Source organism: Buteo buteo, chromosome 16, assembly GCF_964188355.1.
Source record: "Buteo buteo chromosome 16, bButBut1.hap1.1, whole genome shotgun sequence".
In the NCBI taxonomy this organism is placed as follows: Eukaryota; Metazoa; Chordata; class Aves; order Accipitriformes; family Accipitridae; genus Buteo; species Buteo buteo.
Window position 1 is genome coordinate 11,600,924 of NC_134186.1, and position 27,995 is coordinate 11,628,918.

Genomic DNA, 27,995 nt, shown 5'->3' on the forward strand with positions numbered 1-27,995 from the left:
TCTTTTTTTTCTTTTTTTCCTTTACTGTGGCCACAATCTGAGTCAATAAAGAGTCAACATAAGCTAAATCATTATAAGTCAATTTTAAACCAATTCAGGAATGTCCACACTGGGGTTTGTGTGGACAACAATTTAGTGAAATCAATTGAAAAATCAATGTTAGGCATCATCTCTGTCAGTTTAACTAGCTTCCTTCCCATTCAGCTTCCAGACAGCTAATAGCTGGCAAAAAACTGCAACTTAATGTTATCTTAGGCTTACACGATATTCATTGGCAAAAGGATTTCAGAGGTTGAACTTACTCCCATAAGTTTGTATTGTGCACGTCTTTACCCAGCTAAGGGAGTGATGGAGGCAGCCTGTTTCATGCTGAACAGGCCTGTAGCTACAACTTCTCTAGAGCAGAACAGCTTTGTAGACAAAATACCAGAGTAGGAATCAAGAGAGCCAAGTGCTCATTTCTACCACTTCCACTTTATTTTTCTATCTTCTCCCTCCCCCATACAACAAATCTTGCATGTGGTGTATGGGGCTTATGTTCATTCATTTGTCCTTGGGAAGATTTTTAAGAGTCAGTAATTACAAAGGTAATAAAAATACACTGATGATTGTAGTCACTGTGTGTTTGGAGTAGTGCTGGCACGTTAGTAATACTCTGCCATCATGCCTGCTTGTATTAGTGTGCTCCAATGAAAACCTGGGGCTGCTGTTGCAGTGATGACGCTGGTCTCCTGAAGAAATCTGTCATCACACAAAGCTTCATCTAATTATTTAGAAAGTGCCTTTGAAGCTTCACAGCTAAGCATGGATTCCTGCTGGTTAATAAGGACGTGATTTCTGTGGAAGATACATTTCTTCCCTTAGTTTTCTTGGACTGTTAAAGGTATCCTGCTATTGCAGTGGTTTTGGTGCAGTGCTGACCATGATTGCAGAAGCAGCCTTGCCTCCATTAGAGCTGCAAATTTGAAATAGGGTCACAATGTTAAAAGTCCTGCTTTCTGTTGCTTACCTGTTGAAAGATTCAGGAGTCACGTGTATTTCTATACTGTGGTACCTGTACACATTCACTGGTTGCCCTACATCAGGCTTTATGGCCCTCAGCTAAAGTTACTGCCAGTATCTCTAGTGTAGAGACAGGAAGCTAGGGTGGGTAATTGCTGTGGTATCTTACTGCATAGCGATGTATGTACCCTGTGCCTCTCCTCAATAAACACATCTCATACTGCTCTGCAGGAAAATGCAATCATCCCACAATGAGCCATAACAATTCAAAAGCATTTCATAAACATTCTGTTTAAAAAAAAAAAAAAATGCAAAAGAAAAACAAAACAACAACCCACAAGACAACAGTGGTATTTCATTTTCACAAAACAACTTGGAGAGCTCTTTGTGGGCTATAGTGGAAATATTATTGGAGCAGTGGGTCTCAGAATTTCCTTCCCTGCTATCTTTCCATTTAGCATCAAAATACATTTGGGCTTCCTTCTCTGCTATAATAGTATTGTTTGCAAATCTGTTTCTTGTTTACACTCTGAAACCCTTACTGAGATAGCTTGTACTGTCAGCTGCCTGCTTGAGAACAGGATCCAGGGTTGAACCCTTCCAAAAGGCAATAGATTGGATGTTGAAAACGTCAGCCGGGATATCGGTGTACTTACCTCTGTTTTTCAGAACGGACAATCACAGTTTTTAATTTCCGCAAGTCCCTGAGGGAATCCTACTAGAAAAAGCTGATAAGGGAAATTGCTTCTAATTCTGCGGCATTCTCTATCACTTTACTCATCTAGTTATTATTGTATTGTGCCAACAGTCTTGATGACACATGTTCATTGCTCCCTTGTCCCATCATGCGCTGCAATTACTTCAGACATTTCACTAGAATAACACAACCACAATTGTCATTTCCTGGAGATGTGTCCTAGTTTCAGCTGGGATAGAGTTAACTGTCTTCCTAGTAGCTGGTACAGTGCTATGGTTTGAGTTCAGTATGAGAAAAATGTTGGTAACACTGGTGTTTTCAGTCGTTGCTAAGTAGTGTTTAGACTAAAGTCAAGAATTTTTCAGCTTCTCATGCCCAGCCAGCGAGAAAGCTGGAGGAGCACAAGAAGCTGGCACAGGACACAGCCAGGGCACCTGACCCAAAGTGGCCAACGGGGTATTCCATACCGTGTGACGTCACATCTAGTATAGGAACTGGGAAGTGGGGGTGGGGAATCGCTGCTCGGGGACTGGCTGGGTGTCGGTTGGGGGGTGGTGAGCAATTGCCCTGAGCATCATTTGTACATTCCAATCCTTTCATTATTGCTGTTGTCTTTTTATTAGTGTTCTCATTATCATTATTAGTTTCTTCTTTTCTGTTCTATTAAACTGTTCTTATCTCAACCCATGGGTTTTGCTTCTTTTTTTCCTGATTTTCTCCCCCATCCCACTGCGGGGGGTGGGGGGAAGCGAGTGAGCGGCTGCGTGGTGCTTAGTTGCTGGCTGGGGTTAAACCACAACAAGATGTAACGTCCTGAGATACTGAGGTCTTTAGGCAGGCATGGGGTTAACCTTTGTATCCACTGTAATTATTTCAGCTAGTGGAAATCATTACAAGACCTGAGACAGGAGCTTCAGAAACAGACAAGCACCTGTAGCCAGCATTTTTTGACCTCTTGGGCTTATCCCAAGCAACCAAATATCTTATAGCCAAATGACAGATGCCCACTTAGTGAGTAATTAGTTTAGCAGGAGGATGGTGTTACAACACATATGACTTCTTTACTGTATGAGCAGAGTAACTTCTAATTTAGATGGGTGAATGATTAATGGAAAATGAGCTTTAGTAGAAGTAAGGTCATTTGTTTTCAATCATAAAAGCTGGAGTTATAGCATGGGTCAAGAAGGACGCAGCATGCAGAAAGGTGTGGATGTGTTGATCCTTCAGGCTTAGATTGATTTATCTCTTTGCTCTCCTGACCCTCCTGTTGAACAGTTTTCTTCCAGATAAATTCAGACAGATGAAAATGTTAGAAGTAGAGAAATTTGCAGAGCGAGAAAAGAGGAATCTGAGGATTTTCATCACAAGCACACTCACCCATGAAATGCCAAAACAGCAAGTTCGACCAACGGTCTGACTGTGCTATAGAACATCTCTGCTGTGATCTGTCGAGTTATGTGGCTATCTTCAAATGGCCTTTTGGGCAGAGCAAGGGAGTCTGTGGAGAAGTGCTTTATCACAATATAGCATTGGCCAGCTACAGCAGGCTGATTGCTCCGAATTCCCAGAAATTACTGTTTCAGGGATAGCATTCCCTTACATCATATGTGATCACTATGAAGAGCAGCAGTTTCACCTTTTGCATTTGCTTGGCAACTTTTGGCTTTCCAATTTGGTTGATAACAAATGCTGGAGTTTTTTAGGAGAACATAGGCTGTCAGCTTTGATTGGCTTCCTTTGTAATTTTGACAGACAATGTTCCCTAAATGTATGACACAGAGGATTACTCGGTGAACGTTCTGTCACGTACTGGGACAAAGAGATTTTAAGAAGAGTAATGAAGTAAACATCCATCTTTGGTGGACTGTTTTTAAAATCCTTTGAGAAGATAATTCATATGAAGGATGTAATCAGAGTTTTAAGAATTGCTGATGTCCAGAATGAGGAAGGGTGAATATGACTTTCAGTGAGTAAGGCAATTAAAGATGATGCAAGGGTTTGGATTTTTTTGCACACCACCCCCCCACCCCCACCACCCCCCTTTAAATTCTTTCCTAACAGAGGAGGGGGAGCTGAGCAGTGCTGCAAGGAAGATGCAGGTAGGTTGAAAGAGTTGGACAGGATGCAGAACAGCCAAGAGGCAGAGGGTAGGGAAACAGCCAAGGAGATGACAGGGAAAGGTCATTTGTACAGCTGGGAACTACTCACTTAGATGGACAAGGGGAAAAGTATGGACTTGGAATAGAAACCTTTAGTGAAGGCTAGCTGATAAACAACGGTGCCAGACCTAGATTTGATGAAGTCCATAGAGCTGTGTGATTTATACCTGTGGAAGATCTTGCCTGTTATGTATATTTTTTCTCTTTTGCCCATTTGCACTCATATGAAGTTCAGGATTATTTCTGGCTTGCTAGTTTCCATAATATACCATGAGAGAGTTTTTTGAATGCGTGGCATTCACTGAATGGCAGACAGCTTTGGCAAGGCTGTGAAAGGACCTTTGACTCACTCAGCTGTTACACCTTTCTTCATGTAAAGCTGCATACTTTGGAGTTCATAGCTCTGTGACACTGGTGTCTGTCTTTAGAAACTTGGGTTGTAAAACTTGGGTGTGCAGAGAAAAGCTGCATCTCAGCTTTAAATTTGGTGAATTCTGTTGCTGTTTTATTTTCATGTAATATTCTGTGACCTGCCAGTTTTGTCTTTTTTTTTTTTCTTCATTTTTTAAAATGCCATTGTTGTGGCAACAAAATGAAAAAACCCTTCTGCCCTTCCTTACTGAATTGTACTTTTTCCCAAAGGGAAATAAAATAAGTATTAGAAGGAGAATCAGCTATAGTGAAAATACCAGATAGGAATAAAATCACATGATTGTTTCCTTCTTTCTCTTTCCCTCAACAAAAAGGTGAACCAAGGCTGAACAGACTCTGCCCTGCTGTGGGGAGGCATGGCAGCCTTCTGGGCCTGTCTGCTTTTATAGCCATAGTAAATGGTCATAAAGTGCTTGAACAGGGTGTATTTATGTGCAGGTAGGTTCTGTATTCAAATATGACAAGTATTTGTATGACAGTGGGAGTACTCATCATAAACTTCAGAGGAGCCTGACTGTTCAGTTATCTGGAGCCATTTCTATAACTGAAAAACAGCCCTACCAGCTGAAAATGTCTGCAACAGCAGAGGGAAGAAAGGCCTTCAAGCAGTTTTCTTCAGAACTAAGGAATTTCTTCAGAATTAAGGAATTTGTCTTCATTGTCACCCCTTATTTTTAAAAAGGTTGCTTTGAAAATACTACCGAGTGGTGTTATGACCACAAAGCATTGCTAAGGTTAAATGGCTGCACCAGAACTCTTTGAAATCAGAGAAAGTTTGGGAATGGCCAATGGTCATTAAAAGGGCAGGGAGTATGGCATTGGGTAAGAAGGACACACACACACGTACAAAAAAGTATGCTCTTAGCATCCCTCTTCAAAAACCATGTGTTTAATCGCAGCAATAAAATTTTACAGTCACAATTTCTGTAAGCATGTCACTATTGCCACGCCCATCAAAACTAAGGCCTCTGCTACAAGGTTTTGCAGCATGATACAAGAGAGACCTGAAAGTGGCAATGTTGCCTTTTCCTCCCTTCCTCTCTTTGTAATTCAGTAATTCAGTTGGAGGCACAATTGGTGAAAAGCACCGAAAAGGTTTGTTGGTACTTGCACTCCCTGGCTGGCTCAGATACGCTATTTGTGTGTGTGTCAGTTTTTCACACCTGCTTTGAAACAGCAAGGGAGGATAATGTGAAAAAAGAGAGAGAACTGCCTTATTCTTTCCTTTTATACAAATGCTCTGGCTAATCCAAGCAGGAGTCTTTCAAAAGACAAAACTTTATCAAGAGCCAGCCTTGTTGTTGCTTTTATGCTCAGCATTATAAATTGAGCCTCTGTTTTGGATTGATATTCTTCATGAACAAACTCACAAAGTGGAATTTAGAAATAAAAAAAGGGATTCAATTATTTTAGCTTCATTACACTTCATACTGCTGCCACTCCTCCCCCTGGAGAGCACTGGAGAGACTCTCTTGCCATTCCAGACTCTCCTCATTTACAGAGTGCGATTGTATGAGTTGACCAAATTTTCCAAACCACTGATCTCACTGCAAATGCTCTGCTGACTTGTTTCTGGCTTATGTGCAGAAAGTTAGCGAGCTGTATGGAATTGCCAATAGTTCTTTTAATTGAAGACAGTTAAGGGGTCTGTATTTTGCTTTTCTACGTTACTAGCTGCTATGTTGCCTACGCATCAGGTGGAAGGGGGAGATACACCATATGGGAAAAGGTTCTGCATGTTTACATAGCTTCTTAGAAGTTGGTAGGTCTGTGCTGTTTTGTAGGAGCTGGATTTGGCTGTCATGTGACTCATGCTTTTAGGCAATTGAAATACTTTAAATTACATCAGAGATTTGGCCACTAGGAGTATGCGTTATGTATCACGTGCATGTGAATAAGCATGTATGAGGGTACGCAGCTTGTTCTTTTGTTGTTGTAGCAATTCTTTTTACTCTCCCTTAATTTCTGTTGTATCACGTGGCTTTATCTGATGTGTTCTGCAGCCCAGACAGACTTGAACTAGTTTCTTTCTTTCTCTCTCATCTGCTCTGCCCAATTGCAGGTTTACTGCTTTATAACACAGACAGCAGAGACCATCGGTAGCAGATTAGGACTGGATAAACTTTCCTGGGTATGTTCAAATTCTATCACATACCCATTATAAAGCAGCTGCAGACCCAGGGAAGAGGCATTTCATTGATCAAAGTCTACCTAGCAAGCTCTGAACCTTGTGGTCTGTATATATATTAATGCCACCACATTGGCAGCTTTTTGCTAAGTCTAAGCAGAGAACAGAGTGTGTGGATGCAAAAAGTCTTTCACAAACTCCTCATCTGCAGTTGGTCCAGAGAAGACACTGTGGGGATGGAAGGCATGAGCAACACCTGTGTGGAATTTAGCTGTGAATAGCATGTTTGTAAAAAAAGCTCTGGCTTCAGAAAGGTAGATGGCATATCTTGGTGCAGAGCATTATGTGTAAGTGGTTCTTCCCTCTTGCTGTGCCCATCCGGCATCACGTAGAAATCACCTCCTCAGAGCTGAACCTGTTGAAGTGTCTCAGATGGGCCAGATGAGGCTGGAATTGATGCAGACTCCCTCTATCTGCTGCCTGGCTGGTATTTTTCTCCCAGTCTATGCCAGAAGGACTTTGGCTGCCCTTGCATCATTCTGTTTGCTGTGGGACAGGTGGTGGTAAGCCATTGTGGCTCCCAAGCATGAGCTTTCTTGTAGCTAGTGCCATCAGGAACAGACTGTAGTGGGCATTTGTGGAGGTACAATTTAATGGCTGGGGCTGGATATTGCACAGGATGCAGCGGAAAATTCTTGTAATGTCCCCAAAGCAGCTCAGGAATAATAACCTTAAGGCCTGGGGACAGGCAACAAGCACTCTTCAGTTGGCACTCCAGCTGCAGAGCTGGGACAGCCTCCCACTTCCCTGTGGCCGTTGCTTTGCAAAGGGTGATGCCTGGGGTTTGCAAAAGTGTTTGGCACCTGTTTAACCCCACATCCAAATGCTTCTGCCTTAGCTTCTTGCAGAGCTCTTGTATATGTCAATACTTTGAGGGGCACCTGGAGAAATGTTGGACTCTCTTTTCCTGTTAGAGCCTTGGAGGGTCCATTTTACAGAGGAGAGCAATAGGGGGGTGATGTAAAGAGAGGAGAACCATTTCTCATTAGCAATGCTGAACATTTCTCCTTTTCATACAAATATTGCCACTATTTAATTCTGCAGTTCGAGTTGGCAACAGCAATAAAGTCAGCAAGCAGATGCTTTGCAGAGAGAAATTATTTCTCTACTGTTGGTTTTCTTGCCCTATAGCAAAGTTTTATTGTGAGTCAATTTTGTCTGCAATAAGCCCGGCTTTCTGAGAGCCACTCTTGGGTAGGAGACACAAAAGTTTCACTGTAAGCCTCTTGTCCTCTTTGTCAGAGTTAATTTCCCATTTCTAGCTGGCTTTAAGGTAATGGTATACTTGTTTTGTCAATTTAGTAGTGAGGGAAGCCAGAAGTTTTCCTTGTCAAAAGCCCTTTTAGGGGAAGGCCCTGAAGCGTTCAGTATGCTAAGTGCCAAGTGCTGTTGTGCGACCGGTGTCACTGGAGTTTGGGGATGTTCTAGCTACTTCTAGCCATTGCAGGTTCACTGCGTGCTTTGCCCTGGATTGTATTGGTTTAAAGAGAAAGGACGTGAATTTGAATCTATTTAGAGTAACACAAAGCAGTAGGATTCCTACTTGAGCCAGGGGTTTTCCTCTTCAGTCTGAAAAATGTTATATTGCTTGGAAGCCTCTGCTGGACTTCTGGACTGAGTTAAAGCAAGCGTGACAAACGAGAACTTCTTTCAATGTTCTCAGCAATGGCTGGGAAGTCACTTCTGAAGAAGAGGGTCTCACTGCAGGGCAAACCGTTTCTGCTTTCTCTCTAAAATCTCTTCTACTCTGCCTCTTCGAACATGTAAGTTTGTGCAAGCGTGTCGAACATGCATAATTGTACTTACAAAGCTGTCAGGGTAAGCTTGACTGTGCTTTCCTTGGGCTTGGGAGAGCAGGACAATATTTTATGTAGAAAGCCTGAAGACAGCTGACTTTGATGCAGCACTGAGCTCGCTGAAATCAGTGTCATACTTTAATCATGGCTCCTTGGAGGTCCTGACAGGAGTATTTATTTGAGTATTTCAGGTACTAGCTCTAGCTGCTTGCACCAGCCATAGCTATTAAAGATTACAGCTGAGGATAATTATTCTTTGTAAGAACTAGTTTTTATTAGAGAGGTCTAATACACAGCCCTGGTAGTGCCATGCATGTCTTGGTGGTGCTTTAGCACTTTCTCGTAATCATTCACACTAATGCTGCCCAGCTGAGCAAATCCCATGGCCATTTCATCCAGATAAAATGGACAAAATGGATGAGCTTTTCACTGCCCCTGGAAGACTGACAACAAATCTCAGATTCATCAGACCAAGAAGGAAGCAATTACCCAGCAGCAGCTTGCCAATAGCAACTTTCTCCCTTAAAATAAAGGGGCACAATGATGGCATATTTTCATCAGCTGTACCTGTGCTGCTGCAGTGAAGGGAAGGCAGAGGCTATGTCTGAGAAAGCTGTCTCTTCCTCCAGAGCTTTCCTCTAACTTTTCTCCTTCTAAATATCTGCTTGCTTTCTTATGGTATGTCCTTCTGCCTTAAATGCACTTTATCCCTGCCACCTTGTTCCAGAACAACAGAAAGACAGACATTCTCTTAAATTTCATGCTGCTTTGGGCAAATTCATCTGTACTGGCACTTACACTTTGTTTCCTGCTCCATCATGTCTTGAGATCCAGCATAGAACAGCTCAGACACAGGGTATAGATGATGCAAATGGCATCTGAGGTAAGTGTTTTGTGATGGGAAGAGAGGTACTTGAAAAATAAGACCATGCATCCCATATATGGTCACTCAGAGTTAACGTACCTGAACCCAAAGAGAGAGCAGCATGCTTGTCAGCAGCTGTGTAGAGAATGTATCTTCACCAAGAGTTGTTATGTGGATGAGATAGATAAGGAGACTGTTAGCAGGTCTGTCTGTCTTGGAGGCTGTGCAAGTTAAGCTGAAGGATGACTTCCAGATCTCTTCATAGCATATTAACTCACCATTTCATGATCACTGTGGCCAAGACAGCTGCCTACCTTCACATCCCCCACAAGTCTTGCTTTATTCACAAACAGCAAGTCTGGGAGGGCATCTTTCCTAGTTGGCTCACTGCGTACCTGTGACAAGAAGTTACCTCCTACAAACTTGAAGACTTTCCAAGATCTGCTTGTCACAGCAATATGATGTTCCCAGCTGATGTCTGGGAAGTTGAAACCACCTGTAAGAACCAGGGCTACTGATCCAGAAATTTCTCCTAATTGCCTATAGAATAAGTAATTGGTGCTTACATGCTGTCTAGGTGATCGGTAGTAGACACTCACTACAACATCTCTGTTGTTTTCCATCCCCTTAATCCTTACCCAGAGGCTCTCAATGACATCATCACTAACTGTAAGGGCTGTACAATCAAACCTCTCCCTCGCATATAGTGTGACACCTCCACCTCACCTGCCCTGCCTATCCATCCTGAACAGCCTGTAGCCCTCCATCCCTGCACTCCATCTGTGGGACTTGTTCCACCAAGGCTCACTAATACCAATGATATTGTAGCTCTGGAAGCTGACCAACACTTCCAGTTCATCCTCTTTGTTTCTCATACTGCGTGTGTTGGTGTACAAGCATTTCAGATATGCTCCTGAGCCCTCCGTGCTCCCAGGAGCAGCACTAGGATTGACGCCCTCTGGCGATGCCATGCCAACCCTCAGCTTATATATTGCAATCCTGTTGGTATCCCCTTCCCCCATCAATTCTTTCATTCCCCCTCCATAAGCAAAGCGGAGGCTGCAGTCATTAAGTAGAAAGGAGTCTTTGTTCAGTGAACACAGTCTTCAAATTAGGGATGAATGCAGAGCTCTGGCAGAATAACAAAAATTGCTGAGATAGCGTATCTCAGGATGAAGGTCAAGGATGGAGAAGGAACATTCATCCAGATCACTGAGTCTGGAGGGAACTGGTTAAGGAGAGTAGGCTATTTACTCAAAGGATTTTCCTACATGTTTCTCCACTTTATCTTTCCACTTTCATTTGAGGACTCTTCATTCATGCTGCTATGCTTTCCTCCCTTGCAATTATTTCAGCCGTGTACTTTTGATACCTCTCTTTCTTGGGAGAGAGCATCTTCTTAATGGCCAGTCACACTCTTAAAGAGCTGTGGGAAAGAGAGGAGGTGGACTGAAAATTGGATGCTTTGTTGTTGTTGGTTTTGTCCTGGCAAAAGCCCATCGCGGTAGAATCGTTCTTGAGATGTGCCACATGCCAGGTAAGATCTCATTGTTCTACACTAACCACCAAGCATTGCTGTTACTTGATAGACAAAGCTCACTTGCCATTGGCAGAGAGAGAGACCATGCTGGGACTGAAATGCCAGAAAAGATACTGAAGTGAATGCCTCTTGAGGATTCACTTCATTGTCTGAAGACAAGCTGTTAAAGGCAGGCTCCGATGACAAGAGCTTTCTGTCCCTTTGATTGTGTTTTGCCTGTTAAATGGTTAATGGAATGGGAATGGAGACTACTGAAATCATCTTGAGATGTTTTCTTGTTACTGAGCTGCTCGTTTACAATTTGAAATCAGTCATTTAGCTTTAAGTGGCTATGGGTCATTAGTTATGAGCAGGTTCTCTACAGTACAGCTGCAGACTGTAAGTGGCATCATGATGAGCTATTAAATAAGACTTTTCTCGTGACTCACAAATAGGATTTTTAGCCTGAACTTAACTGAGGGATTTCATACGGAGAGTCCCATTGCCACCTTCCACCTTCCTACCCAGAGAAGCTAATTTTTTAGTTAACCCAAGAATATGGTTCACTATCCAAAATATCCTCTTGTTCTTGTTTGGTTTAAGTTATGCTTCTCAATGTTTGACTTCCTCTTCTATCCCACTCCCATGTCTGTCTCTGATTGTATTCTCTAGTCAGACCTGTCCCATCCAGCACATGCACATTGCAACAGTCTCTGCCCTGAAGCTCATTTATTCTCTTGCCTATTAAATTTGCGTTAAATTCCACCATCTTGTTTTGGGGGGCATCCTAGAATTAGTACGCAGCCTGGTGTCATGAGGCCGTTCTCTAGATTTTCTCTCTTTGCTGAAGGCTGTAACATTTATATTTAAAAGCTTTTTATTTTTCCACCTGTGGCATTTGAATTGCAATACACCCTGTGGACATTTCAGCTTTGTCAGCTTGACTGTTACTAAGCTGTAATCATTTATCATCACTGACAATGATTTTACGTCTGTTTTTTTTAGCACGTATTGCAGAACATTTATTGGTAAACTGCTGTGAGCATGCAAAGACTTAAGATATGTAATTTATAAAGCCATATTTATGTAGCAGTGCTTTATGACGGAAGGTTGTGCTGAAAAAGCATTTGAGATGATGGTTTATTTTTAGGTGAGCTAGAAGTCTTTGTTTCCATCTTATTTCAGACCCCAGCATAGAATGATTGAGGACATGCAGAAACCCAAAAGCATTTTCCCTTCTAATGGCAAGAAACAGTGTGTAAATAAAACTGACAAACATAAAAATACAATAAACTACAACTGTTTCATAAATTTATAACATGAGGGGGCAAAGTAATAAAAAGCAATGAATTCGTGTCAGTCATACTCCTTTATTAAGAGCTACTAACCAATACACGTAATGGGCAGTGCAAGAATCTAAGTGGAGCTGAATGCTTTCTATGAGCATTGACTGGAAGGGACTTGCTAAACTGAGATAATTTGATTCTTCAGGCTGTCTGTGTGTATTTGCACACACATGGGGTTTTAATATCTATGTGATAGCATGTTTATATCATGAGGAAGGAAAAAAGCAATATGTAATTTTAATTAATAAGGGTAGATGAGTTAATTTCCAAATTACATCAGGGAAGATTGTGAAGTTTCATGACCTGACGTTTGAAGAGAGAATCATCTTTTCTGTCTTTTAGGTCAGAGGGTGAGGGAGGTATTTCATGTTTTAAGTCTACGCGGTTTGCTCCAGCTACCCTGCAGTCACTGCATAGAGTAGGTTTCCCAAAGGGTGATTTGTCCTGGATGCACATTCTAGGATAGGCTGGAGTGACCTTTGGAGATGCCTGTTTCTTTCCAGTGACAAAGGAAGGAGAGTCTGGGCAGAAGGATTTGAGCTGGGATTCAGGTTGCCCTAACTCTAGGCATCTGGGTTACTGTTGCAGTCAGAGAAATTCTGGTCAATGCCATTAATAGTGTCTAGGGAGCTATTCAGCTGACCAAAGGCAGGCTTGGACTATGATGAGCCACATTGATTTCTAGACACCACTAATAGCGTTGACATCTAAAGTTAGGTGACCTGAATGCCACCCTAGATGTCTAAAAGCTGGTTGTACAGACCTGAAGTTAGAAGAAATACTTGCAGTCTTTCTGTGTTGTATCCTGTAGTATTTGACAAAAGAAGATAGAGTTTAGTCCAGAAATCTTCTGCAGTTCATAAGTTTCAACAGTACTTATATGACCAGAGAGGTACTTGTAGGTAACCCTTAGTGTAAGCTTGTTGTTTGGACAGTCCTAGTGGGAATACTTATACTCATTTTTACTTCATGGTATTTACACTCATTTCTGCAGATCCCTGAAAGAGAAAAAGCAAAATAAAATGTAAAAGCAAGGGATTCTGAGGGCTCTCCTATCTGTGCATTGCACTGAAGCTGCTGATCACAGATCTGTTTAACTAAATGCTTTTATTCAAAAGCACCTGAAATGCTTCCACAGCAGATATTTGGTTGGTGGTAAGAAAGGACTGTAGTGTTTCCTTTGGGGATAACTAGTGCAGAAAAAAAGATTATTTGAGGTGGCATTCATTACTGAGGGCATACTGCCCATGCTTGGAAGTGGCTTGGGATACAGGCAATTGTATATAAATAGAACTAGTAAGAGTACAGAAAAGCCTCAGATGTGCTATTGCATAGCAAAGCCTAATACAAATAAACAATCATTAAAAATTGCTAACATAAAACAAGGGAATAATCTTTACTTTCTCTTGTACTCTCACCCAATTAGAATAGTTTTCTTGACAAGGCATTTGAACTATTGAAGTGAGAGATGCTGTTCCAGTCATAATGCTGGTTTTGTTACAAGGGACTGCTTACATGGTATTGTTAGGCAATTGCAATGGTAGTAAATACTTTGTTTGCCTGTACAAATATTATTAACAATCCATTAAAAAGAATCCATAAAAGATTCAGAATGTGTTTTGCTCAGCTTTCTAATGGTGTTCAGTAAAAGAAGATGAGCTTTGTGATGTGAGGCTGCTTGTTATTAGGGTGTGATTATTGCTCACAAGTCTGTTATTGATCAGGGGATCGATACCGAATGTCTTAGAAACCATTCCAACAACCGTGTGAGCTGCTTATTGATGGGACTGTTTAAAAAAGGCTTCTTGTTAAAAGTCAGTTGTGGTGTACAAGTTTGGGTTTTCTCCCCATCTCCATGGAAAGCTAAACCTCAGAAAAGGAAGGTCTCGCTACATATTAATGTATTTCCAATTTCATCATTAGTGTTGCTATTGCTGGTATGCTTAGCTGTCCTCCATGGAGCTGTGTTTGCATTTCCATCTTGGATACCCCAGTTGGCTTTGGTGTGTATTGGTTTGTTTTAATACAGGAAAGAATATTAAGACAGTGAGTGTTCATTTTGCATGTGAGCTCCTATGGCAGTCAAGTAGTTAAGTTGCATCCTAGAGAGTAGTAGGTTTTCACTGTGAAATGTGGCAGGGAGGCTGTTAGTGGGGAGGGAAAATAAAGATAAAAGGAGAGGATGGGAAATTGTGTTGGAGTGATCTGAAACAGTCTTTCATTGCACAGTTTTCTTTTGTTTGTGAGGTCTCAGCACCCTCACCTTGTACTCCAGTTGTTTGCTTAGTTCATTTTATTCCCAACACTAACCTCACACCTTATGTTACTTCCATTGATTGATGCGGTAGTGTTGTTATGATATGGACTGGAATGTGTCTTTAGCTTTACTGGAAGCATGAGACTGTGAAGAAGCCTCTTGATAATTAGAAGGTAATTAGAAGGTTTTCATGCCTGTGACTCATTCACATAGGAAGGTTGTGCTGGAGTCATGTCCCACAGCTTTCTAGGAGCTGGGATATTGTGTAAAAGTCCTGCTGCTTCCCCAAACCTTCCTGTCCCTGCTGGGGATGGGCTTGATTCCTGAGCAGGGCTTGAGCTCCTCAAGGAGAGAGTTGGGCATGCCAGGAGTCAGCCCGAGAGTCCTGCGCTTTTTGGGGACAGACTTAGAGAATAGTGGGAAGGAACTTGCTGTGATATGGAAGATTTGTCTGTCCTCAGGTGTTGCCAGCACCTGGTCAGAGAGAGCAGGTTGCAGGCATGGTATCTGTGATGGGAGCGAGGGAAGGGAGCGCTGTATTGCTGGTGTTCCCACTGGCCCTTACCTCCAGCCCTCTGAGGTCAGCTGGTAGGTGTGAGAGCAGTATTTGATGGTGACCCTATATATCCTGTTGACACTGTTACTGGCTGCTGAGTGAACTTCAGAAAGATGAATGGGAGGGGAGAATGCGGCATAGCTGCATTGCTACTGGAGGAATTGGAGAACATCTGTTCTTATCGTGTACACCGTACATTTGCAAAGAAAACCTATTTCTCTTTGAAAAGATCTCCATCAGGAAAATTAACCGTAATCACAGTGGAATCAGCACAAATTGGGACCTGGGGGAAGGATGCTCTTAAAATCAGCCTTGAGATGTAAAGAGCCAAACACATAAGTAAAAGCCACCTGCCCCCTCATTCCAGGACTGAAACCAGAGACTCTTTTTGTGATCTGACTCAACTTCCAGAACTAAGTTCAGCTTCTGCCAGGGTGCATTGCAGGAGATTCTTTGTTCAGACTATTTAATCAAATATTGGTTTATATAGTATAGACTCTTATTTTTTGAAAGCTTTTGTGAGGGAGGATATCAGCTTTAGCTGGCTTTCTTTTTTCACAGTATCAGCAATTTTCTTTTTTAGATACACAACTAATTTTGCATTTCAACTATAGTATCTATATTCACTATGGACGTTTCTATAGCAACCAACCTTGTGCTATCTACATACCTCTATGGATGGATTAAACATGCAATATAAAAATGTTTTTCATTTTCTTTTTCTGCAGACTGTGCCTGTTAGCACATGTTTTAAAAACTTTTTGAGTAATATGAAATAGAAAGACCATCTCTGTCATATTTGTACTCCTTAAGAAACCTGTTTATTTATCTTCGCTTTTGATGCAACTCCTATCATACTATTTCACTACCTCTTACTCTAAGCCCATCCAATGCCTCTAGGGGAGAGGAAAGCACTAAAGACACCAAATAATCTGGATTTTATCCAGTGCAAGAAATCTGTGGTAAACCAGGGAACTGAGCTGTGGCCTCTGGAGTCACGATTTGATGCTCATTATCCCCAGTTTCTCTCAGCACCTCACCAAAAGGTTTAGGTAAAATTCTCTGACAACAGTCTCCTTTACAGAAATCACAGGTTTTGTGTTGTATAAAAGACCAAACTTCACCATTTTATTTGTTTATATTGTTTCCAGTATTTGGCGCCAATGTACCTGACAACAGGTGAGTGAAATTGCATCTAGAGGTCCAGATCAGGTCTTTTGCCAGTTTATGCTACAAAGTAATTTAAATAAGTTGTGTACTGTTTAACGTATGGGATAGAACAGGGACTCCAGAGCACACCCAGTTTTCTTCCATTTCTCCTTCTTTTTTTAAAAGATTTAACTTCATTTAATGGATTCTGATTTCAGATCTCATGCATGTATTGTTCTTTACAACTGTATTGATTTCATTACAGTCATCCCAGGTGGATTTAGAAATTACATTTGAGGAGCAGATGAAAAAGCTTTAACACTTCTATTTTGGCAGCAGTTAAAACTAGAACCTGAAAAGAGACGTATTCTGTTCATTGTTGTGTATTCATCCCTTTCCCTCTTCTAATTCATGCATTTGCTCTGCGTTTCAGTGAGTTGTCATTAACTCAGTACTTTACTCATAATCCTTAATCTGTATTAGAGTTCAGGCAAATTTCCAAATTAGCTGCTTGTGGCACTGATAATCACCATTTGTTAATATTTTGTGATCATGTTTAATCTTTTATCAGCAATGCTGCCTTAATAAGTCATCCTCACCTGTTCTATTTCTGCAAGTTTTTGCATCCTCAGTGATATGACTTTGCAGTATGGGGCAATTAAGTGTACTACAGAAGTGACTAATTAAAGTCAGTGGCAGTTAAGCACATGCTTTAAATGCTTTGCTGGATAAGGATGCGATTGAGCATGTGTTCTAAGTGTTTCAATGAATTTTGAGCCCATGAAAGGAAAACATCTCTTTTAGATTGGGTGTATTAACTCATAACTGTTGCAGTTCTGTTCTTTTGTAACTGTAGTTGATAGATAACTATGATTTAGAGGAGCAAGTGCGTAGGAGAATGCTACTCATAAAACAGCAGGGATTAACTGAATGACTTTTTATTCACTTCTCCATTAGCGGGGTGTCAGCATGATACTCTGTCTTTTGACGTCTTCAATTGTCCCCAAATTTACTTTAGTTGTATGAGACAGCAATTTAGTGGTAGAACTCAGCTGGGGAAGAATAATGAATTTCTTAAGGCTTAAGCTCTTGAGGCTCAATCCTCACCAGGGTAACTGAAAAAGCAGCGTTTTGTATGTTTCTATTAGTGACACTATGAAAATGAATGCCCTTCTTGTGATGTTTCTTTGCCCACCTTGAGCTCCAAAGTCCTGTCTGTAGACATTCTAAGCTTGATAAAAACGTTCTTGGTATTTGTCAGGCTCACACACTGGATGGAATATCCTAAAACAAAGCCTATTTATAGGAGAGAAGTGTCTAAAAGGAAAGCAACAACACAAGCTATTGAAATGTGTTTCTTCGAACCTGTGATGACTACAGTGCAGTTAGAGGGCAGCGAGGGTATGAATCCCAGAATATCACGCTGGCAGGCAGAACATGAGTTAGGATTGTAGCCCTCAGCTACCTGTGTGTGTGTAACAGTTGCTTGCCTGTCATGCAGGATATCAAGTTCAGGCCCGTGGAAGGTGGCGCATCACGTGTACTTGTACGAAATCATATTGAGCGCTATACACTGTGTTGCACCACTGACAAGACAGTGGCTTGTAAAGGAGAGGCAGACATCATGTTAATCAATTCATAAGAAGTTGTCTAGTATGACATTCAGGCCAGATTCTTGGCTGTTGTTGATCAGGGTGGTGACTGATCAGTCATGTTGGTTGACACCAGTAGGGAATGTAGGCCTGCAGCACTTGGAGGTGTTTGGCTGCTGCTCATGTACATGATGACCCATATTGCAAGGTGAGATTTTTGTATTTGAAACTAATTTTTAAGCAAAATGAAAACAATATGGGATGCAAGGCCAAACAACTAGTTTCACAGAGCTTTTAATTTTTAACTGCTTATATGCAGAGCTGAAGAGATTGGCATTTGAAATGCTTCATGCTTTACTCAGTTGTGCTCTTTTAAAGCATCTTCCTGTAAGTCATAGAGATACTAGTGAAAGAGTTCAACAGTGGAATTAAATGACACCAGAAGAAAATAAAATTTTTGCTTGAGAGAATATACCACAGTGAGTAGATGTTGTTCTAAAAGAAAGCGTCGAGTCTGGGAGTAGAGCAGCATCTATTTGCACTGTGTAATTTATGGGGGATAATGTCTGTCTACTGGGTGGAGCTAGCACTGGTTAGGAATTGAGACTGGATGTGTCTGTCTGAGAAGCAATGCAACTGAGACCCCCTCTGAATTAGATTAGGAAAGGATTTCCTGAGTTGTTCCATTCTGTAGAGAGGCTTTGCAGACTGCAGGCTTGGGCTTTATCTTTCTTTTCTTTTTTTTTCTTTCGGTACAAACCTTGTGATGTGCCCTACTGTTGAAATCCCATGTCTCAACAGACTTTTGAGGTCTATCCCAAGACTTGATAGATTGGAGACTTTTCTGCCGTTATTTATGCTTCTCTGAAAAGATTTCTTCAGGGGACTGTGCGGACTCAGCCAGCCTGACAGTCAAGGTGCTAAAGATGTGTGGATGGAGTATGGGGTGGAAAGGACATGCTAGCATTCAGCCAAGCTTTAAAAGGCTGCTTAGTCCCTAGAGTGGGAAATCAGGGAGACTTTTTACGATGATCTAGAGGATCTGTAAGCCCAGTTCTCATTGATTTTTTTGATGCAAATTATAAGACAGCTCAAGTGCTCTGGAGTGATGACAGCTGAGAATTTGCTGGCAGCTGCCCAAATTCCATAAGCAATACTAAAAACCTGGGCCATGGCTGCAAGATCAGAAGACAGCCCTACAGAGAAGGAAGTGCATGTATATGAAGAGCTGAAGTGGAGGTATCCTTATTCTGCTTCAGAAATACAGTTAGATAATTTAATTAATTTTTTTTTAATGTACTATAGCATAAGCGCTGTGTTGTTTCTAGTGTAGCTATTGATTGCACCAACACATGAGTCTGCTACATGTGGGCATAAGTTCTAGGATTTTCCTGCAACTATTCTATATCAAATTGCAAAAAATCTAGTGGACTGGGAGTGTAGAGGTTAGCAGGTCTTACTCCAGATTTGCTAAGGCTGGGAGAGAAGAGTCTGGACAGGATCCGTATGCCCACTGGAAAAGAAATACAGCTTTTATAGGTCCAATGGATCTGAGGGAGAGAAAGATTTTTAATTTCTTTCTGAATCTGGTGAATGAACAGATCTTTAAATTTTGGTTTGATATAAGCTATGCTTTCATTGATACAAAACCAAGAGTATGCCATGTCGGTAAGGAGAAACAGGGACTTAACTCTTTGATTGTTGTCTGTATCTATAACCCTGTCTCTGATGCCAAGCAAAGCAAGCAAGCAAAAAAAAAATCAAATTCAAACTGTAAGTGAACATCATTAGAAATAGGGAGGGGAAGAGAGTGAAGTAAGGAGAACATACAAATGCACATAATGTTGAAAAAGTTTAATCTGAGTACCCTATTTTTGGTCATGGTCACTCAGGGATGCTTAGAGAGAATATAAGAAAAAAGGAGAGCTAACACAGAACAGTTTTACCAGCTGCTCCAATTAATGGTTTAAGGTCTTCCCCTGCAAGGGCTGCATGCAAAATATCATTTTTAATAAATTCTAGGATACATTGCCCTCCTTTGATTTGTGTAATCCCTTTTTGAACCTGCTTATATTTTGGCATCCACGAATCTCTGTGGCAATGAATTCCAGAATTTAATTAAATGTTTTGTGAGAAAGTACTTGCTTTTTCAACCTGCAGACAAAATAACCTCCAGGTTTTTTTATCACAAGAAAAATTAATGATGATCCTCTACCTTTCCCATCCCATGTTGGCGTTTATCGACTGCTACTGTTCCAGTCTCTTCGCTCCCAGGAATATGGTCCCTACTAACCGATCTTTTTTCAAGTATTTTTTCTTAGTTCTTTTTAAATTGTTGCTAAAAAGACACAGCTCAGATTATGGCCATTTTGGCTTGTGCATACCCTTCAGTTCAGCACTGCAGAGCTCTAGAGTCTCAATACGCTAAGGGTAGAAATATGCTTCAGTTCCCCATTTACTACTCCATTTTACTTTCTAAAATCAAAGGCACAAAGGAATTAAATTTTATACCATCATTATTTGTTAAATTTCCACATACCATCCCATGTTTGTTAAATTTCAGACCTCTTACTAGTGAAGGAAATGCAGCTTGTGCTACACTGAGGTGATACTACTGGTATATGTCACATGAGCTCTGCTAAAATGTCCATGCATGTGGTGGGACACCATCTACAAATTCAGTCATCCTGTGTACTGGCTGTCGGTAGTGGTGGTGTGGTGCAGATGGATGTCTACGAGGTCTTTGGTAGTTTAAGGGCCATAAACTGCCGGCTTGAAGGGGTTTTCCAGAAATGGCCACTCCTTCCTCCAAGATAGGCAGCAGCTACACCGACAGGTTGTTTGCATGGGCTTGTATAGAGTGCTGTGGTCCCTGCATTAGCACACACGCTTCTGCTTTTTCCATGTAAGATTCTTGATTCATTTGATCCTGTCAATGTATATACGTATTCCATTTCCACCTCCTCTATGTGTCTAGCTGAAAGGAACAGTAATTTAAGTCTGCCTTACATTACAAGAACATTTGCTGTATAATGTTCACATCACTACTATTAATACTTTGATGTTGATTTTTCCATTGTATACTCTTACTCCTTAGCTAGCGTGGGAAGCATATTCACACAAGAGTAACTGGATAGCAAGTGGGATTGGGAAAGCCCTTCTAGTTTAAATATGTGGAGACTGGGGGAGGAAAAACCCCCCAAGTGAGTTAGTTTAACTACAAAACAACTGGTCATACTTCCCGCTTGGATTCTGTTAATCAATGTATTTTTTAATACAGGAGCAAATTTTTTTTTATCTAAAAGAGGAAGTATGATGAGTAGATCCTAATCAGATACAATATGAGAAGCCTTGATTAGAGGCATTTTCCATGTAATAAAACCAATTAAAAAACCACTTAAAGACACCAACACCAGTAGCATGAACAATGAGGCAGTTTCTCCTGCAGTATTTTAAGTCCGTAGCTGTAACTTCAGAAAAATTTTCTCCAACAACTTGCATATATCAGGGGCTGTTTGGGATTACTTTGTTTACCATACTGTAAGATCAATTCTAAATGTATGCACTAAAGTCTGAATAATTTATTTTCTAGCCCATTAGAACAATTTGGAGGATCTAATTCCGGAGGCAGCTTTTCTGCCAAGAGAGTGAGCGTACATGTGTCTCTGTATCTCTTGGGGAAGGAGAGGCAGACTGAATCTATGCTTTTAGAGTAAGCCACCTGCTTTACTGCTTGACTCTGCTGAATAAATGCTTATGAGCAATTTGTCCTGAGCAGAATAAACTGCTCCTTCAACAGCCAATTGCAAAGTCCAGGGCTTGCAAAGAACCCACTACTCGTGTCTTTGTACTCATGATTTTGCAATTCAGGCACAGACATACTAAACAGCCTATTCAAGATTTACACTGAGGTCTGTCCTAGAACAGATGCTTAACTCAGGTCTCCTAAGTCCTAGGGCTATGACACTGTCCTTCCTTGTGTCACACTGTTTTGTCCTTAGAATAAAAGATTTTACCAAAAAAATGCAACTTTCATTGGGAAAAAAATAATGTTAGAGGAAGCTGCATTTTGTTTCAGATTTTGCCATGAGCTGCCTTGCTTGCAAGAGTGGATTATCCTGAACAATTAGGCAAATAATGTGTTAAACATTTCACAAGGGAATTAAAAAAAAAAAAGCTGTTGTCAGTAGCCTGACATCTTTGAGGGGGATTTGTTTGTTTATTTGTTTGTTTAAAAAAAGTCAACCCTGCACTGATGACATGGAGTCAATACAGACTCCTATTTGGCTGCCAATAGATCAGGTGCAAGCTGTAGACTTCTCACTAATCTTTTTGGTTTAGTGTTTTCTCTTTTAACCATACAGCTTCACTGTTTGCATGGAAGCCCCCAAATGTCAAGAATAGCTCTGTTAATGGTTTTGGGTTTGTTTAATTTCACATCTCAGCAAGCCCTGAAAGCTGTCAAGACTTATCATCTCATCATGCTCCTTCTGACTGTTTAGCAAAAACAAGGACTGGGGGTTGGGGATGGGGTAGGGAGAGAAAAAGTGGAGGAAAGGGAATATCATAAATAACTAAATAAAATTATCCATAACGTAACAGCTCCTTAGATACCAAGATGAAGAAATCAAAACAGACAGGCAGCATAGAACCGACTACAACAGTTTTCTCTGATCCAGAATAAATAAAAATGATCCCTCTGATCCCTGAATCTTAGACTGGGAATTAGGCTGCTGCTTAGTTCAGAATAGAGAGCAGGGAGCGAGCTCTTTGAATGTTTGGGAACAGAAAATATTTTGCTGTCATTGGAAAGGCTCCTGTGGCTTGGTGGGTCTTGGTTCCCTTAAGCATTTCCTTAACCAGGTGTTTGAGTGTTACACTCGTTGGACAGAGACTTACAGGTGTGTGTCACTCCTTTGCGGAAAGGGGGCCTTAAAGAGCAGTTTAGTCTAGAGTTAAGGGCAGCCTCTGTTTCCCAGGGCCTGGTGTGGCAGCTTAGTGACTTTATTCAAGGACCAGGAGGGGACGTTCTGGTGTGGGAAAAGGAACAGGGCTGAAGTAAGGTGAAGCAGCTCTCAGTATTGTGTGCTGACATTTCTTAAGCAGCCAGAGGATCCCTTTGTACATTTCAGGGTTTGGTTAATCAACGTAAGAAAGAGCTGTGCATTATCTCTTCAAAAATAGGAAGATAATGAGCTGCTAGACAGTCTGATGTATATTAGAGTATCTCTGAATCAAGGGCAATGTAGTGAGATACTCCTGCTGACCAACTGACCTGAAATATTCAGCCCTGATCTAAAAGGGTACAGCCACAGTCATGGCATTTTGCATGAACCGTCTCCTGGTTTTGTGATGTTTTGGGCTGCTGGTGAATTCCTAGTTTCCGCAGACAATAATGACTTTGGAGGAAGAAGGCACTGGAATCAAATGTCCTAAGGGCAGCGACATCTCAAGCATTATGCATTGTACATCATAAAGAATTGAATGGGCTATGGAAGAGCAGGCAAGCAGGTCTTGCCTTTACCGAACACAGCAGTGTCCTCAGCAAGACCCACCTCACATAATACAAATGATAGTTGTAGGCGTCAGTGTCACTCAAAGCAGTGTAGCAATGCAGGGAGCACAAAAGGTGATGAAATAAGCTGCCTCTTATTGGTGCTGTTGAATTGCTTCAGAACAAAGAACTGACAAAAATAGCTAAATGTATTGTAAGGTGAGGCCCCTGCTGCTGCTGGGCATCTGCCTTCGTTAGGCTTAATTGGGCCATTTGTGTGGCCTCACTGTGCATGTGGCTCCAAGGCTGATTTTGAGGCAGAAGCGCAGTTGTGCTTTCCATCCCATTCCTCAGCCAGTTTAGTGCTATTCCTGACTGTATTTCAGCGCTCTGACCAGTTTGGTTTTAACTTTGGTGTCTGCCACCTCTCCTTTGATGCTGTTCTGTAGTCCAGTAGACCTTCAGAGTTTTATTCCCATTTTAGGGAATTTATTCCTAAATTTTTTTCCATTTTTTTTTCCTTGGGCCATGTTGATAGCTTTCGTTTATATCCCCTCAGTTACCCTAAATGATTTTCTATGGGTTACCTTCTCCAACTGTTCCTCCCCCTCCTCTCCCCTGGTTATTCTTCAATCCTTTTCAACCATGCTAAAGACCATGGTCTGTAAGTGAGCATAGAGGAGAGGTATTTCCAGTGTATATGGTCACGGCATGCACTGTCCCTCCGTGGTGCTTGTAGAAGGTACTTTGCGAAAGGGTGAATACGGTGATATGGGATGCTTATATATGAAAAGGCTGCTGAATGAGATGATTTGAGCCCCTGTGTCCTGGAGTCTCCCTTCTCTCAGTGGAGACACGCAGGTTGATGCAGCTGAGGTACATTACAATATATGAACAATATATGAGGTATAGTTTGGCTCCTTAGTTCTGAATAAAATAGACCAGTTTGCAACTGGGGTGAGGAGTCCTGCCTTGAGACATGGCTGCCTTTATTGTCCCTTATTGAGGGGGAATTCAGTGGCATGAAGAGGCAACCTTAGCAATTAGCATAAGAAATTGCTTTGGCTTTTGTATTTCTTTTCTGTGTTTCATTTCTGAGGCTTAGCTCTGCCCCAGGATTAGTTCTGTCTTTCCTTCCCTGGTTCATGAGCTGCCTTATGTTCATCCACTTTATGCAGACATTTAATTGATATGCCTCTATGTCTGGCTTACTACTCTATGAACACGATTTCTTTCCTAGCCTTTAATTGATTTGGATAATAAAGTGCAATTATAAAACTCAATAAAAATTGGTTATTTTAAAGGGAGAGCCGTAAAGAAAGAAACCTAAGTGATGCTCTGCTGCGTGACTGTATAATAATGCAAAATCCCCTTTGGTTTAGTTCTGTTTAATTGCTCAGCTTTACTCAGATTGTTACAATTCTGCAGGCTTTCTTGGAATTATAAATAGTGTGCTTATAAATGTTTGTGTTTTTTAAAAGTTTCTTGTGTATATAATAATTGTAAATTTTATGGTTTTGTGGTGGCTGTTGCCTGCATTGGCATCCTCCCTTCTCCTTGCTCACGAGCCTGGGGAGCCTGTACGACTGTTCCCCTCTCAAACTTTTCCTAAGCCAGCCAAGTCGTCTTCTGAGGATTTAATTACCAAAGCAGTGGCCATAATAGGAGTAAACATCTGTTTGAGTTTTTTAACGTTACAGGAGGTTTCTCCCTCTTTCTCTGGCCCCTTTACAGTCTAAATGCTCTCTTGTTTCCAATGGAGGCTAGACCTTGGACAGGAACTATCTAAGAAGAGGTGTGAGGTGTCCTACCAGGGGATGCTCTGGCAAGAGTTGTGTATAGCATGTGCCAGGCATGGGAGATGGTGTATTGGGATGGGAAGAACAGGGGATCAAAAGTGCTTCAGCCATTCTGGGCAGCTCTCTGGGGCACCTAAATAGGATATGTATTTTTTTCAATCCTTTTGAGATCTGAATCTTTGGGAATTTCTCCTTTATTCAGTTCCTGCTTTTTCACTAGAGAGAAAGAGACCTGATATTTGAAGTTGTGTCTTGGATTTAGGAAATCTGGGTCTTTTTCTTGAGTGTTACATCTTACTGATGAGTTCCTCTATAATTTTTATTTTCTTTCTTCTTTCTCTGTTTTCCCTACTGAAAGTGCTGTAGGGAGAGATCATTTCTTAATAAGTGTGACTGCTGGGTTTACCCCAACAGAGCCGTTCTACTGCTGTCATATTGATATGGATTAATATCTGGGGTTGCTTGGATACAATAACTGAGTTTCTTTGTTTCTCTTTATTTTCCCAGTTGGGAGGCTGTGGAATCCTTGGAGTAGGCATCTGGCTGGCTGTTACCCAAGGGAACTTTGCCACCCTCTCCTCTTCTTTCCCGTCCCTTTCAGCTGCCAACCTACTGATTGTCACAGGGACATTTGTCATGATCATTGGCTTCGTGGGCTGCATAGGTGCCATCAAAGAAAACAAGTGCCTCCTGCTGAGTGTGAGTATTAAGCCGCTATGCCATTGCAGTGTTTGCTGTCTTACGGTGCTAGTGCTATTCCAATGCATGTTACAGTGTCCTATATTTCAACAGAAGTTGCCCACTTGACATTTACAAGATGTGAGTGATGTTTGAATCAGTCTTTGATAGCTCTAAGGAGCTGCTAGATCGTTCCTGACCATGCTTTTAACCTGTTCTTGGAGGGTTAGACCTGCAAGAAGGGAATGGTTGTTGGTGGTGTGGGTTTCCTCGAACTCTTCAGAGAACAGGGTGATGTTTGTGAAGACATCTTTTGCAGTGTACCCTTGAATTATTTTTTACTCTGCTTTCATAGCTATCTACTCCAAATGTCTACTGTGGCAGGACTGATGATCTGAAGTCCTGGGTAGAAAGATCAGTGTAGGCAGGAAACATTATAAAGAGGTTGATTTTTATTTAAATTGGAAATGAAGTCCTTCAGATTTGGCAATGCTGGTTTTGCCAATCATTAAGTCTCAAAAGGCTGAGATACCAGGAAGCAAAGGTGCCAGCACAAGGAGACTGCTGTGAAATCAAAGATTAATAAGGTGCCAGCTGTCCATGAGTTAACAGAGGCTTGAGCCACATCCCTGGCGTATTTTATCAAAATGTAAGTTGATGCCACTCAAAGCTGGACTTTACAAGTAGTGAGTGCTTGCTGTAGTTGGTGTTAATGTATATTTTGGTCTTGTTCAGCTGAAGACCAGAAAGTGAGGTGATCCTGCTGCTCAAGTCCAGGACTTCACTGTGAGGTTAGGCAAACCTCAGAGTGAAGTGAAGCTGGCGTTTAGTTTGGTGAGCTGGTGATTCCTTTGTAAAAGGCTGTTCCTCACTGTGCTTCACATATTCATTTTGCTCCCCTGGGAACTGCAGAATGAGTTGAGGCACACAGCCCCCAAGAAAAATTCACCCTCTAAAAATCTTTAAGTGACTGTGAGTTTCCAAGCCTCAGTAGAGGACTCTTTCCAGATGCCTGCCTTAATCAGTCATTTCTGCTGATTTTTAACTAGTAAAAGTCAGGACTAGTCAGTCTAGATTAGTAAGGGCTATTTATGTGGCAGGTAGGTGGTTTGAGACTAAAACGAACAACATAAATTGAAATTAAGGCAATTTTGTGAGTTGAAGTTTACACTGGGAAGGCTGAAGTCAGAATCTGAGGCTGAAAGTCCTTGACAATTTTAAGTCTTATAAATACCCACTTTGTGGAGGAAGTGTCTGGCCAGCCAGATGTAGTTACTGGATTACAGCTTCAATGCCAATGCAGCAGGAGTCCACAGGGTGCTGAGTCTAATGGTATAGCTTATATGTGCAAAATTAATCACCTATATGTATTTTTTTGATTAAAGTCCTAGCTCAGGTGTGACCAGCAATGAGCAGTGTCTTCTTATGTCTCAGGATCAGGTCAGGATCTGGCAGTAAGTCCTCAGTACTGGAAGAGTTTCACCCTTTTATCTCATATGGTTTGTTGGCCCTCATCACTCCTTTTGGCAAGGGCAAAGTCTCCCTTGATCAGCCGTTACTGCTGCAGCTAGGGTGAATGTACTCAGCCAACTCTAGATGGGCATCCTCTTAGCGAGATGCAAATATTTGTGGGTACTGCTCCTCCTAACACATACTGCACAATACTCAGAATCTAATGCCCTTTGGTGCGTGACATAAGGACTGTACTTGGTGGATCAAGTTAAGTATGCAAAGGAATCCAAATTCATTTAGGAAGTCTTTGCATGGGTGAAACGAGAAGCTTGATCTGATTTGGTACCAGAATTTCACTCTGCCTGTCCTTACCTTTGTGTACTGTAGCTATTCAGCACAGCCTCTGTTTTACTCAGTTTTCTTCAAAATTGAGTTATGTTAGAGCTGATTACAGCTACTTTAATTCTGAACAAGCCCAACTATAGAGGGTTGAAATACAGTTTCTTTAGTCTACATTGAATTCACTTTTTGTTTAGTCTAGAGTAACTTCCCACAATGTACATCGGTACTTACTTACCCTCATTAAATGCCAGTGAGATTTTTGAGCTCTTTTGAGTTCTTCTGTTGAGTCCATCTTTTGGAAGGGGAAGGGATGGTGGTAGGAGCTTCTGTTTCTGGGAGCAAAGCCTTATCATGTAGGTTTGTTCTTCGTCTTCCTTTCCCCAATTGCTGGTTCAATTTGACTAGTGTTTGAAATAGCGCTTTTAAGTTCAGGGCTGGGGCATTTGGTTTTGGCTAGCTCCTATTTTTCTAGGTAACGTAGATAGCAAAATAAATGCTTGAATGAAAGAACTTGCTGAATATCAAACCAAGACTGTTCTTAGGGTGTGTGGTTGCTACCTTTCTTCATCCTTTTGCTATTTCACAGGTGTTCCCAACATTGTGTTCTGCCAAAATGAAAATAATCTCTTCCCAAAATATCTCTGTTTTTTGTTAAACATCCCTGAGAATGCC

At 41.4% G+C, this 27,995-nt stretch overlaps 1 protein-coding gene across 16 annotated transcripts in view; it reads left to right on the forward strand.

Annotated features, from left to right (window-relative positions):
- The window catches only part of TSPAN4 (tetraspanin 4), a 470,616-nt gene that overhangs the window by 355,767 nt on the left and 86,854 nt on the right, over nucleotides 1-27,995 (forward strand). For all 16 annotated transcript variants that reach the window (XR_012653138.1, XR_012653137.1, XM_075047863.1 and 13 more), the window contains one exon: nucleotides 25,359-25,550. Coding sequence is in view for 14 of the 16 variants with exons in the window: in XM_075047863.1 (XP_074903964.1) it covers nucleotides 25,359-25,550 (192 nt within the window). In the remaining 2 variants the exon portion in view is untranslated. The remainder of the gene's footprint in view (nucleotides 1-25,358; nucleotides 25,551-27,995) is intronic.